Raw genomic sequence first — 13852 nt, 5'->3', positions numbered from 1 at the left:
CATGCAACAAGAGCTTAGGTGTAAGGCTCAAAATAAGAGACAATCAAGCATACAAGGAAGCATATGACCTCAAATAAGAAAGTGTCCTTAATCAAACATCAAGAGGGCCTCAAAAAAAAACTTTTTCCATTTTATAACAAATCTCAAAAAACAAACACAAATAGGGCTAATCTATCATGCAAAAATGGCCCTAAAAAAGAAATTGGAGACAAGGGACAGTAGATGGCCTCAAACAGCAATGAGCCCTTCAACAAAGTTAAAGAGGGGTTCAAAACAAGACACTTTACAGTTTATAGTAAGTCTCGAAAATGATCACAAGTAGGGCTAAAATATCATGCAAGAAATGGCCCTAAAAGAGAGACTAAACACAAAGGGTGAGGAGAAGACCTCAAACAGAGAAAAGTCCTTAATCAAACATAGAGATGAGCTCAAAATAAGACTATTTACAGTTTAGGTCGGAGCCCAAAAATGTAAGCAACAAGAGCTAAGATAGCATGCAAGATAGGGCAAGAAAAAAGGAAATAGGGACTCACCCTTGTAGCACCAGTCTTCAGCAGCTTTTGGTCCGAGAAAGTGTGCTCCTAACCTCTGAAAATAGCCTCCAAGTTGCTAGAATGGAGTGTGGAGGTAGTAGGCTTGGAGGTGTAGTGTAAATGGTGCAAGGTCAATGGTGTTTGGAGGCTTGGATATGAGAGATAGGGAGGGTTGTATGCATATAGCTCCAGCTGATTTTTCTAACCTGGTATAAGGAAGAGGAGAGCTTCCTTTATAGAGTCAATGGACTAAAGCTTCTCTTAAAAGCTTCAAACTAAGAGCAAAGACCCTCCATACACGTGTATGGAGGATCTAGTTTGTGCCCTCCAGTTGGCACAGCTGGCATCCATTCAATCTGTCGAATACACCGGAAGGTCGTCGGCTAGCAAAATTGGTTGGCCGGCTACTTTAACTGGTCGGTCGGCCATCTGTTTGGCCGGTCGGCTAAATTGATGGCCGGTGGTGGCTTCCAAGGCCAAAAAGTGGCCGGTGGGTGTCCAGATTGAAGCCCCAGAAGTTAGCTTTCCAATGGCGCAAACCTTGCATTAAAATTCCTCCTATAAAAAAATTTATGCCCTTTTTGGTGAAGCCGCGCAGATTCGATCCAACCGGAGTGATGCCCTACTTCAATCAACCATATCTCCCCCACCCGGAGTTGGTTTTAGGAGATTCTTGAGTGAAAAATGAAGCTCCGGAAGTAAGCTTTCCAACGGTGGTGGCCTCATAGCTAAAATCCAAGTATGCAAATGAATAAGCCCGATTCAGCGAGGGCTGCTCAACTCTCTCTTACCCGGATTCATGTCGAACTTCTCCCAAACTAGTTTTCTCCTCTCCTTTCCTTTCTTCTTCAACTCCAAACCCTTAAACAAAATGTTTTGAAAGATTTTTCAAAGATTTCATCTCTCTTTCATTCATTTCCACTTTGTCCTTGCTCGGTTTATCGAAAAGCGCATCATTTGACAAAATGTGAGCCTCGGAACATTGTAGAAACTTTATTTCAAAAATGTTTTGAAAGAGAGGGTTTTAAGGTCTAAAAACCATCCAAAATAACTTTGGCCCAAAATGGGGTGTGAAGTTGAGATTTGTCTCTCTCCTCTCCGAAGAAACTGAACCTTTGCCCTGCATACCTTTTACCACAAAGTACACCATCAGTAACGCCCAAGTCTTGAAGGCGGTCAAAAATGAGGTGTCTACAGTTGCCCCTCTTTGACAAAACTCATAAGTCATGAAATGACATGAGTGAATGTCAAAGCCCAGAGACGACCCATTTTTAACAAGGCCAAAGACTTAGACAAACAAACAAAATATCGATAAATAAATGGTTGTGCCTGCAGGCTGCCTACGTATCCTTTTGCAAGGAATCAAACCAGCGTAGTTCAGGGGCAGGATGCAAATGATATGAAAGAAGACTTTGATAATTAGACTTATACGCTACGCGAAGCCGGTTTGTGTTCAAAACAATGCAATGTACTAACAAGTACAGGTGAGGTGTGCATGATAGCGCGATAGAATACATGCAAAATGCAAGTAAGCTGCACAAAACAGTGCGACACAATGCACTAGCAAATGCTACAAGCATTTTCTATGCAAGATGAGAGAGAGCATATAATGAAATGCACAAGATAGTGCGATGCGCAAGAGAGCGCGAGTGATAAACTGCACAAAATAGTGCGATGCGCAAGAAAGCGCGAGTGATTAACTGCACAAAATAGTGCGATGCGCAAGAAAGCGCGAGTGATTTGAAATGTACAAGACATTGCGATACGCTAAACAGCGTGAGTGATTAAACTGCACAAAATAGTGCGATGCACAAGAAAGCGCGAGTGATTTGAAATGCATAAGACAGTGCGATACGCTAAACAGCGGGAGTGATAAACTGCACAAAATAGTGCGATGCGCAAGAAAGCGCGAGTGATTTGAAATCACAAGACAGTGCGATACGCTAAACAGCGCGAGTGATTTGAAATGCACAAGAAAGTGCGATACGCTAAACAGCGCGAGTGATTAACTGCACAAAATAGTGCGATGCACAAGAAAACGCGAGTGATTTAAAATGCACAAGACAGTGCGATACGCTAAACAGCGCGAGTGATTAAACTGTACAAAATAGTGCGATGCGCAAGAAAGCGCGAGTGATTTGAAATGCACAAGACAGTGCGATACGCTAAACAGCGCGAGTGATAAACTGCACAAAATAGTGCGATGCGCAAGAAAGCGCGAGTGATTTGAAATGCACAAGACAGTGTGATACGCTAAACAGCGCGAGTGATTTGCAATGCACAAAATAGTGCAAATGAGATACAACCATTTCACTCTAGAGGATCCTCACGCTTTTTTTAAGCTACACTCAGTGAGTGTGAGGAAAAAAAAAAAATTACATAATAATGATAAATATTATTAATATTATAATTTTTTTATTAATAAATAATTATTTTTTTCTGCTAGCACTGTGCAACAATTGTCCCCTTTTTTGGGGATCAAATCTAGGAGACAGAAATTTACCAAAGCAAGCCGCTTTTTGGCAACTCGGCTTATTTTGATGACTTAGCTAAAAGTTTATTTTTTAATTTTTTAATTTTTTAATTTTTTTAATCAAATAATTTAACTATTTGTTTATATGTTTTTTAAAAAAAATTAAAAAATTAACTTTTAACATTTGGAAAGCGGTTCACCATTAAAAGAATTTTTCATTTAGTCTATATTTAATTAGTGGAATTAATAGTGAAATAATTAACAACTTACAAGATTAATATAGAATTGGTTATGCAATTGGATTAGTGAAATAAATAATTTGTTTGTCTATATTTGTTTTGCAATGAATATGAAAATATAGAATCTCAATCATATGTTTGTTTTTATTATAAGTTTTATAAGATTAAAAAAATTGTTAATTTTATTGGATAGATTGTCCATCAAAATATAATATAGATAATAAAAATTGAAACAAAAGAATATAATGTGAATGTCATAGATTAATAATCTCAATCTTATAATGTAATATGTCCAATCAAATAGGTTCGAAAATGAGTTGTTAGTTATTAGATTAGCATTTATGGAGAATTAAAACACTGAGTGCTTACTTCCTAAATCAACTCTCTCTTAAGAAGAATTAAACCTATGACCTTTAAGACTAAACTCTTAGTTTATCATTTTTGCATTTTTATGTCTTAAAACAATAACCAAAAAGGGATGGGCCCAAAAAAAGTAGCTATCCTCATCGTCACAATTGAAATTGAGATCCCGTTTGGCAGCTTACTGTTTTAATCTAAAAGTTAAAAAATTATTAAAAAAATTAAAAAGCCAATAATTTATACAAAAAATTCAAAGATTTTCTTTTCTTTTTACTTTTTACATATTTTTTCATGAAAAAATAAAAATTCATTCCAAACATACTAATTTTTTTTATCTCATATTTTAACCAAAAAAATCAAAAAATTACTAAAATAGAATGTTTCCAAATGAGGCCTCCTAAATATTTATTACAACAAAATTTTTACTTATAGGAATAAATTTTTTTAATCTTTCAAACTCTTATATATTGTAGTGTAAGTGATTTGTACATAATATTATCTACAATAATTACCATTATCTTCCTAAAATGACTTATTTTAGTTTGACTTATATGACTATTGATATCTCGTTTCAATAACATGTCAATAGTTTTTTTTTTTTTTTTTAAATATTTGATAGAAAAAAATATTTTGAAAATGAAATGTACAATTTTTATGTATTTGCCCCGGACAAAATTTAAATACGCACAATTTTCCTAAGTACTAATAAAAGCGTAGCTTTTTTATTAATGGAATAGTAACAATTATTCCAACCATAGAAAAAGAGGCACACATCATAATTTTTGAAAATTAATAGACATTTGAGATTGCATTATTTAGCCATTTTGATGATTGAAGCAAATGGGATTTGCATTAGGGGCAAGCATTTAAGGTTCCAAAGCTAAGCTTGAGCCTTCTTCTGCATATCAAGCACCTTAGCCCAAGTGGGTCGGGCAAGGATATCGGAGCACCATGAGCTGACCCGAGGACGTGACTCGATTAGCTTCTTAGCCGGCGTCCCCATGAGGCTTTGCAAGTTTGGTAAGTGAAGTAGGTCCACAATTGTGTATTTCTCAGAAGCCAAGTACTTGGACTTCTCAAGCCGAGCCTCGTACACGTCCAGAACTTTTGCCAACTCGGCTTCGGCTTCTGCCACAATGCCTTCATCCGGTGTGAAACTCTTCTTGGGCTTGATGAGTAGCTCGGAGATCAGCTTCAGTGCGGGTGGCTCGAAGTGGTGGTCCTCCACGTCGATCCAGTTAGCCACCACGGCTTGCTTCTTGGCGTCCCAGTAGATTAGCTCTTCACCTTTCTTGCCATATTCATGAGCCATGCAACTTATTATTGCCCTTGATTCTGAATCAAAGTACCATTTTAGTTGTAATATATACAATTATGAATATACACTTCTTTTACAGTTTACAATATCAGATCACAGAACTGATATAACTTTTTTATATGAGTGGGAATTACATATTTTGTGTAAGAAGATTGTACTTTATTCTGCGATTGAATTTTTAAAATTATTTGAATAATATTTGACATCTCCCCCAAATTATGACCTTTGATTTATTAAAGAAAAAAAAAATCTTCCTTCACTCAAATTAAAGGGGTCATGGCTTGGAAACAGCTAGTTTTGTTAACTATCTCATGAATCCGTTTGGGAAGTGGGTTGGCTTTTTGGCTTTTTGACTTTTTTGGCTATTTTAGCCTGGGCTTAAAAGCTTGGTTTGGGAAGGGCTTTTTGACTTTTTGGCTTTTTTGAGTTTTGTTGTGAGAGAAGAATGTAATGATTATGGGTTGGATGTGATGTTTTGTTTGTTATGGCTAAAATAGCCTATTTTGTCTTTTGTGGCTAAAATAGCCAAAAAAGCCCAAGAACCAACTTGCCAAACAGAGGCTTAGTACTATTGAAGTGTGTATTTTTTAATTTAATAATCGTTGGTCTAGATAATACAGGATTTATCAATTTTATGTTATTTTATTAGAGATAACATGAGATGTAACAAACGTAGTAGGTGTTTGGTCTTAGTTAATTAATTTTTTAACAAATCAATAATTATTATGTAACTGTTCAAGTAATTAAAAATAAATTTAGGAATTATAATTTAGGAGTATCAAACATATTTTTCACAAAAAGTAGGGTCCATTAAACAATGCCTTGATAATAATTAAACAATGCATTACCGACGCGTAAGGACAGGAACCAAAAACTCAAACAATAATAAGTGTAAGAAAAAAAGTGGAAGGCCTAAATTCTTGTATGGAGTGGGCTCTATTAAACCAATCTTTTTATTTTTATTTTTATTTCTTGCTATAATAATGATCTCTAACATTACTAATTTAGGACTCGTTGTCAATTATATATTTTAACTAAAAAATTAAAAAATTATTATTAATTATCACATCACTCTCCCTATTTTTTTTTATATATCTTTTTGTAAAAATTTAAAAAATAACTAAAATAGTATATTCTCAAACCGGCCTTAGGCACACTAATATCACTTTGAAAAAATAAAAATAAAATTACCGAATTGCTTGATGCCTCCGTCCTCGTACACCGTCACTTGTCCAAACGGCTGCAAAAACATGTGCATATGTATAGCTAGCTTACTTACCTTCAAATTTAAAGTATGTATATTTGCACAAAGCTTAATATTAAACCTCGCAAATTAGAGAAATTATAATGTTTCTTCATAAATCAAATCATATCATTGAATTACCACTCGGATCATCGAAGAATATCAGAATAATAACACAGAAGACTCTCATGACGTCAATCATTTTTTTTTTTCAAATAACTCACATTCATAGAGAGGAAGTGTTTGTTTTTGTGCTCTCCATTATCCAAATCGACGGGAACAAACTCAAAGTCGAGGTCGTGCTCAAACAGGTTCGCCAACACCTTCAATGTCGCCGGCGACTTCAAGCTTCCATACACTCTTCGCCCCGCCATTGCCCCCCCCTCTCTCTCTCTCTCTCTCTCTCTCTCTCTCTCTTAGATACATATACTTCACGCCTCCGGGCTCTATTTGAGATTTGTGTGTTTACATAGAAGGATGTTTTGTGTGAATTTCGAAATTAGTTGAAATGTACATAAATTGGCCCAAACTTAGTCATACAATAAATGAAAAAAAAAAGGTCCAGCTTGTCTCATGTTTGAGATCAAGTCTGGACCGTTCAATCTAGCCCATGGGTCTATTTTTTTGTTCCGTTTTGATAATCCGAATCGTTGAATGTGTAAAATTTATTGAATATTATATTCCTGAAAAACATCACATTGATCGGACATCGATAGCTATTTGATCGAATCAGATTTTTGTCAACCGTTTATTTTTTTCACTATCCATTTTTTTATTCAAATCTAATCCGATCAAATAGCTATAGATATCTGATCAAGTGATATTTTATAAAAATATAATATTCAACAAGTTTTACATATTTATCGATTTTGATTATCAAAACGGGACCCAAAAATAGACCTATGGACCGAACCAAATGATTCAGTTTTCATCTTAAACATGAAACAAGTTGAATACTTATATTCATGTGTAGATGTTGCATGTAAAAGATATTATGATGGTCATTTTGTTATATTTTATTTATGGCATAATGTGTTATCACTGTATTAATATAAATGGGTGAAAATTTTTAATTAAAATAAAATATGATCTTAGTATAAAATTAATTCAGATATTATATTATAATATTAAGGTCAAGTTTGACATATTATAAAAAAATTAAAAAGTCAAAAAGTTACTCAAAAAGTTAAAAAATTAACACTATTCATCAAAAGTCAACAATTACAGCTGCACAACTCACAATCTTAATTTTTCCCTACAAATCAATTTTTACAATTTTTTATTACACATTTTTTCATAAAAAGTTAAAAAGCTAACCCAAACATCCATATTTTCTTCCTCAATTTTGGCCTCGTTTGGGAACCCTTCATTTTAGCCAAAAAGTCAAAAAGTAACTAAATTAGCCAAAAAGCCAATAACCCATATCAAAAAGTCAAAGATTCTCTTTTTTCTCTACTTTTTGCACATCTTTTCATAAAAAGTCAAAAAGTCATCCCAAATATACTAATTTTTTTAGCTCATATTTTAGCCAAATAACCAAAAAATTACTAAATTAGTTTGTTCCTAAACAAGGCCTTTTGAGTCTAAAAAAATAAAAAATAAACTTATTTAGGATACTTCAAACAATTCCTAAGTATTTTTATCTGAATTTATTATGATCAAATATGACCGTTTGATCCGCACCTATATATATGTACGTATCTATCTTGCAACGAGTTATCCATGAGAAAACGAAATGATGTTGCGATAGAAATTCAAAGTGAGCTTCTTCCCCATATATTATTATTATTATTATTATTGTATTTTACAGGATTTTTTTTTTATTGGCAAAATAAAATTTTATTACTTGGTTTTGCCTCTTTTTTTTTTGGTGATGATTATTTTTTTTTTTTTGACACATATCAGATGATAAATAATTTTTATTTTATTATTTTAATAATCATAACACTATTACAATTTATTTATAAGAAAAAACTTGGAAGTTGGCAATTGCCTCCAGATAAGAAATAATCTTCTTTTTGGTTGATTTTTTTGACATTTTCATTTCGATTTATTTTTATTGTTAGTGAATTTTTTCAAAATTATGTTAAATCTCTTTATTTTTTAGATCCATCTTAACTAGATGATTTTAAAAATTTATTGAGAAAAAAATTCAAAAAATACAAAAATAAGCTAGTTTTTATATATAGAAATTTTGAATTATTTTTGGCTTTATTGATTTTTTAAAAAAATTGACTCAATTTTTAAGTTCTTTTATAATCATCTAATTGAGATGAACCTAAAATGTCAACAAATTTAACTAAAAAAAGAATAAAAAATGACAAAAATAAGTTGATTTTTAAGTTTTAGACCAAGGAAATGAAGTCATCCTTCAAGCTTGGATTCTCTACTCCACGATCTTAATATATATATATATATATATATAAAGAGTACGGTGACAAAACAGGGACAATAAAAGAACTCTGATACTTTGATTGAGTTGTTTTAAATATGCCAATAAAATTACTCTTTATTCTTTATTGTAAACAAAAGTCTGTTTGAGGGTTCAAATCTTGTTCTGGTGCTTGAAATTTCTCATTATTAGTGTCTAAAATAAAATAGTTTGAGTTAAAAAAAATAAAAATAGAGTAGTGTTAAATCCTGACTGATAGACTAGATGTCTCAAAATGATATATATATATATATATATATATATAGGGAAAATTTTAAAATAAATTTGTAGTCTCAAAATGATATATATATATATAGGGAAAATTTTAAAATATATTACAAATTTATGAGAAAGTTTATGCTTTTAATTATTAATATTTATAAAATTTATCACTTATTTGTAATTATTTTTTAAAGGTAACCCTGAAATGAAATTTCCCGTGTATATATCATTTGGGAAATATACAATTTGTTCGACCATTTTGACATAATTATATTGATTTTTCATTTAGTATAGTTAAAACAACTGAAACTAATATAGATGGAAAATAGACATTGAAATAAATAAATATATATATATATATATATATATACATTTTAGTTGAAAATATATCACAGTATCATTTTTTTATATATATAATTAACAAATTACTAATGAAAAAAATTTAATTGTTATGTGAATTATAACTTTAAAAGATACTAGTGTAATTATATCAAAAATGTAAAATTAATTAAAATGTGAAATTCATGTGGTTTTTTTTTTTTTTTTTTTTTTTTGTTTTTTGAACGGAATGTGAAATTAATGTTTGATTTGAAGAGTTGGTAGGTTGATGTTGAATACACATGTGAGAAGGGCAGATAAACTTGTCAAAATAAGTAGCCAAAGGCCGTCCAAAAGAAGATGTGGGCCCAACCTATAATTCAACGGGCCCAAAAATAACAACAAAATATTTTGAAATGGACACCTTTGCAATAATTTTAAAAGTAAAATAAAATAACATCATTTTTAAATGATGGTTTGAAAAAATACACGGTATTTTGGTGTTATTTTATATCAGTTTGAAATTTATGCCGTTAAATTACATGTCTTCTTATAATAAAAAATACATAACAACAGCATTGCATAAAAATTACAATAGAAATTTTTTATTTGTACATAAAAGAGACAAAAAGATCAATATTTTGTACTCCAATATATGATATCAAATTATGACACCCCCGTTCTCGGTGGAGGATTGACCACACCATTTTTATTTTTATTTTTATTTATAACATGATTTTTAATCATTTATTTGAATTTTCTAAGACAATTTGTCATGAGAGAAGTTTAACTAATTCCATATTCGCAATGGCTCATGAGTAGAGCTTCTAATTATTAGCTCCAAATTCATTATCTTGGGTTAATTATCCTTAAAAAAAATTAACTTTTTAAGATTATAATTTGGTGGATTAGCTAATTTGTCTTCATTCTTATGCTTTTAAAATTTTTTAATAATGATGAGCTTGTAAAATATTTGGATCGTCAGAACGAATCATCCACTGGGCCCCAAATTAAAACGGCATATCGTTAGGTGCCATTGGCAGTGGGCCCAAGTAATAAGTGCATTATTGTCTGGCCTCCGTCGTGGCCCAATAAATTGAGTCCACGTGGGAAACCTGCTGTTTTTTTGAATATAATAATAACAATGCTAGAACCACACGCACAGATCAAATATGAAAGAGAAAGTGCTATGTATCTCAAATACTCTATTAAATATTTTATTAAATTTTTTATATGGGTTGAGATTTATATAAATCTATATGTGTGTGAGTTTTACATCTATGTGAGAGATTTTGTAAAATATTTAGTAGAATATTTAGAGTCTCTAGCATAACTCAATACGAAATGAGAGCCAAATGTCTTATAAATGGTGAGTTGTGTGTCTCATTTTATATTTAATTTTTGTACATGTAAACTTATTGATATGATAAATCATTTAGAGAAAATTACAAATAAGTGGGACACTTTTAAAATAATTGCTTTCTATGTAATTTTTTTTTTAATATAAGTTTGACACGTACGATAATTTTGTATCAAACATATACCATATATATAAGAGATTTGCATCACTATGAAAATGAAATTATTTTTTTACTGTTAATTGAAATACAATTTTCCCAATTATTATATATAGGCTCCACTTGTTTTCAGAGGTAGAATGGAGGAGATTGATAGTAAAGGGATTAAGTAAAATTATGTTTGTTTTGATAGTAGTTGTTAATGTAGAGATTGTTAAATTGTTACCCTATAAAAGAAATATAAAATATTTAAACAAATAAAATTATGATTTTTATTTAACAAAAAATACAAAAACATTAAACATTAATGTTAAAAAAAATGCCCAACATGTAAATAAAAAAATAAAAAATAATATTCCCATGGGACTAATTTCCTCATATCATCTCCACCTCCTCCATCTCAATCCCAACACCAAGGCCCATCCTAATCCTATGAAATTATGAATCTCCTCTCCATCTCTCAAAACAAACACAACAAATAGTGACTCCCACCTCCATCTCAATGTCAATCCCAATCCTATCTCTATTTCTCAAAACAAATAGGGCTATAAATGTTTGACATTCGTCACATTCCTAAATAACTCTCATAATATGATTTGATCTATAATAATGTGGTACAATGAGTCTTAACTTTCAACTCACTTGTCATATATCGTAGATTAATTTGTGAATATAAAATTATGAGTGTTTATCATTTATTTTTTCTCATAAAATCAAGGGTTGATGAAATTTTTACGAAATCATAAACTAAAATGGCTTCTACAAAAGTTTGAAGAGATATCAAAATACAATCACTTGAACAAATCTAGTTTATACAAAAAAAAATAAAATAAAAATAAAATAATAATAATAAATAAATAATTGAGATTATTTTTTTAGTAGGGGCTAGCATTTCTAGTGTCGCCAATGTCAGTCACATAAATAACTTCCCTAAAAACAAAGGTTAAATTGCGTGCATCTTACTTTATAATAAAATCACCAATTTTTTCTTTTCCCTATGTGCATATTATTCTGTTGTTTTTCAGGCTCAACTTCACTTTCCAAAATTATGAATTTTCAATTTTGCAGACTACTCTTATTTGTATCAGATGAAATCTTGAAAAAATTCTGATGACATTTTTTTGCACAAATTCAAAACCAAAAAAAAAAAAAAACCTCTAAAGAACACAATGAAACTGTCCCCCTACTACTGTTTCATTGTTTTATTTCAATGCAGACCATGCATGAAAAACCTTCACTTCCACGTACTACCACCATCATTTCATTTATCTCCAAAACTCATCGCCGGTGAAATTTTCTTAAAAACCGGCCTCGACGAAATGTCCTCCCACCACGACTTGACACGTGGCCGTTCGTTGAACACCGACGCATAAGGAGTCTTGAAAAGGTAATGAGTGAAACCGAGGTGGTGGAGATCTGCCAAGCTGTAGAAATCTCCGGCGAGGTACTTGGACTTTGCCAGCCTGGCCTCGTACACGTCGAGCACTTTCCCGAGCTTCTCCACGTTGGCGTCAACAACTGCCTGGTCGGTTTTCATGCCGTACATTGGGGCGAAGAAGCACTGGAAGATGATGGCGGAGATTGGAGGGTTGAATTGCTGGGATTCTACCTCTAACCATACTTTGACTTGTGCAGCTTCTTTGAGGTTTTTGTGTCTTATGAGATCATAGCTTGTGTCTTTGTATTTCTCTGCTATGTATGCTGTGATTGCTCTTGATTCTAGTAATAATAGATAAATGATGAGTAATCAAGATAGTCGTCGTGATTAAGATTTTTTCCATTATATGATTGTAATAAAATATTTTGATTACATCATTCAGTGGTTATAAGATTTTGATATGAACTTATTTATAATTATAAGAACAAATTTATGATGATATAATGAAAAATTAAGTGAGAGAGCTTACCAAAAAGAGTGAGATCTCCATCTTCTAGCGCTGGAATTTGGCCAAAGGGCTACACACACGTGACAAAAATCAAGAGACTAAATCCAAGTGCGAATTGAATTATTCAAAAATTCATATAAACGATACTGAGTAATTTTATAAAAAAAAAAAAACCAACAACAACAACCACAACCACAACAATAATGTAGAATGTCATATATGGATCTCTCTTGCCAAGAAATTCATTTCATTCTAGTTGGGTCTCAATTTGATGGTTCGAGTTATTTATCTCATAGATTTCTGTGAAGAACATGTAAAGAAATTAAAAAAACTTAAAGATAAAATAAAATGGATCTAATAAACTTTAATCACATAATTTTATTAAATTTGTCATTAAAAAAAAAAAAGAGAGAGACTATTTTCAAAACAATATTTGTCCTAAATTTTTTTTATAAAAAAAATTGATGAAATCATATAATTATAATTAATAGATTAATTATTATTTTTTAAATAATAAATGATCTATAGATGAAAGTTTACAAAAATGAATAGTTGAGATGAAATGAATAGTTGAGATATAAAATAAGACACACAATCAGACTTACAAGTTTAGACCAAAATTTGAATACTTAAAATATGGCTACTTGAATTAGACTCACATTCTTGTTAAGGAATGCAGGTTGCTTGTGTTCACCGGCACCCATGTTAACTGGGATGAGCTCAAAATCTACGCCCTTTTCATAGAGGCATGCCATCACCCTTGCAGTGCATGTCGACGCTGGTATTCCATATAACTTCATCCCCATTTTCACGCACAAATCGAAAGAGTGATTGAGAAGTTGTTTGATCACTTGATGAATGTTTCGATCAGGAGGAAGATGAGTTGCAAATATAGAGATATTCTGTGGTATATAAATTTCAATGTTCTTGTTTCCCGGTTATCTTGCCATCTGTCTGGAATTAATACTCTCTCTCTCTCTCTCTCTCTCTCTCTCTCTCTCTCTCTCTCTCTCTCTCTCTCTCTCTCTCTCTCTCTCTCTCTCTCTCTCTCTCTCTCTCTCTCTCTCTCTCTCTCTCTCTCTCTCTCTCTCTCTCCGTTGAAACGGACAACTCTAAATCTACACTTTAAATATAGTAAAATCTTGAACGTATAGCTTTTATATTGCATTAATTAAGAAAGTGGAATAAAATGATATAACACATCAAAAGTTACAAATATCATTTTTCTTTTATAGATTATAATACTACAGTCCACAAATTGTAGTTTCAATCTTTTTTATTTTATTTTATTTTATTTTTATTTTACAATTTG

The 13852-nt window shown here is 31.6% G+C and overlaps 2 protein-coding genes across 2 annotated transcripts; both read right to left on the bottom strand.

Annotated features, from left to right (window-relative positions):
* Positions 1-4295: 4295 nt before the first annotated feature.
* On the bottom strand, positions 4296-6677 carry LOC114311086 (glutathione S-transferase PARB-like). The gene is made up of 3 exons (XM_082904222.1): positions 6391-6677; positions 6115-6163; positions 4296-4940 (listed from the first exon to the last, which is right to left on the bottom strand). Exons 1-3 carry the CDS (start codon positions 6538-6540, stop codon positions 4486-4488), a joined length of 654 nt encoding a protein of 217 aa, XP_082760348.1. The 5' UTR covers positions 6541-6677; the 3' UTR covers positions 4296-4485.
* Positions 6678-11703: 5026 nt separating this feature from the next.
* Positions 11704-13526, bottom strand: LOC114311078 (glutathione S-transferase F13). Its single transcript, XM_082904218.1, has 3 exons — positions 13200-13526; positions 12562-12610; positions 11704-12373 (listed from the first exon to the last, which is right to left on the bottom strand). Exons 1-3 carry the CDS (start codon positions 13344-13346, stop codon positions 11916-11918), a joined length of 654 nt encoding a protein of 217 aa, XP_082760344.1. The 5' UTR covers positions 13347-13526; the 3' UTR covers positions 11704-11915.
* Positions 13527-13852: the final 326 nt, after the last annotated feature.

This window comes from Camellia sinensis, chromosome 14 (genome assembly GCF_055761805.1).
Source record: "Camellia sinensis isolate YWXY chromosome 14, ASM5576180v1, whole genome shotgun sequence".
In the NCBI taxonomy this organism is placed as follows: domain Eukaryota; kingdom Viridiplantae; phylum Streptophyta; class Magnoliopsida; order Ericales; family Theaceae; genus Camellia; species Camellia sinensis.
This window is presented reverse-complemented; position numbering and strand designations above follow the sequence as displayed.

Coding starts and splice junctions, on each gene's coding strand:
- LOC114311078 (XM_082904218.1), bottom strand. CDS start 13,346: ATGGGGATGAAGTTATATGGAATACCAGCGTCGACATGCACTGCAAGG. Junction 12,611..13,199: donor CTGCATTCCTTAACAAGAAT/GTGAGTCTAATT, acceptor ACGTGTGTGTAG/CCCTTTGGCCAAATTCCAGC. Junction 12,374..12,561: donor TGGAGATCTCACTCTTTTTG/GTAAGCTCTCTC, acceptor TATTATTACTAG/AATCAAGAGCAATCACAGCA.
- LOC114311086 (XM_082904222.1), bottom strand. CDS start 6,540: ATGGCGGGGCGAAGAGTGTATGGAAGCTTGAAGTCGCCGGCGACATTG. Junction 6,164..6,390: donor AACACTTCCTCTCTATGAAT/GTGAGTTATTTG, acceptor ATGTTTTTGCAG/CCGTTTGGACAAGTGACGGT. Junction 4,941..6,114: donor CGGAGGCATCAAGCAATTCG/GTAATTTTATTT, acceptor ACTTTGATTCAG/AATCAAGGGCAATAATAAGT.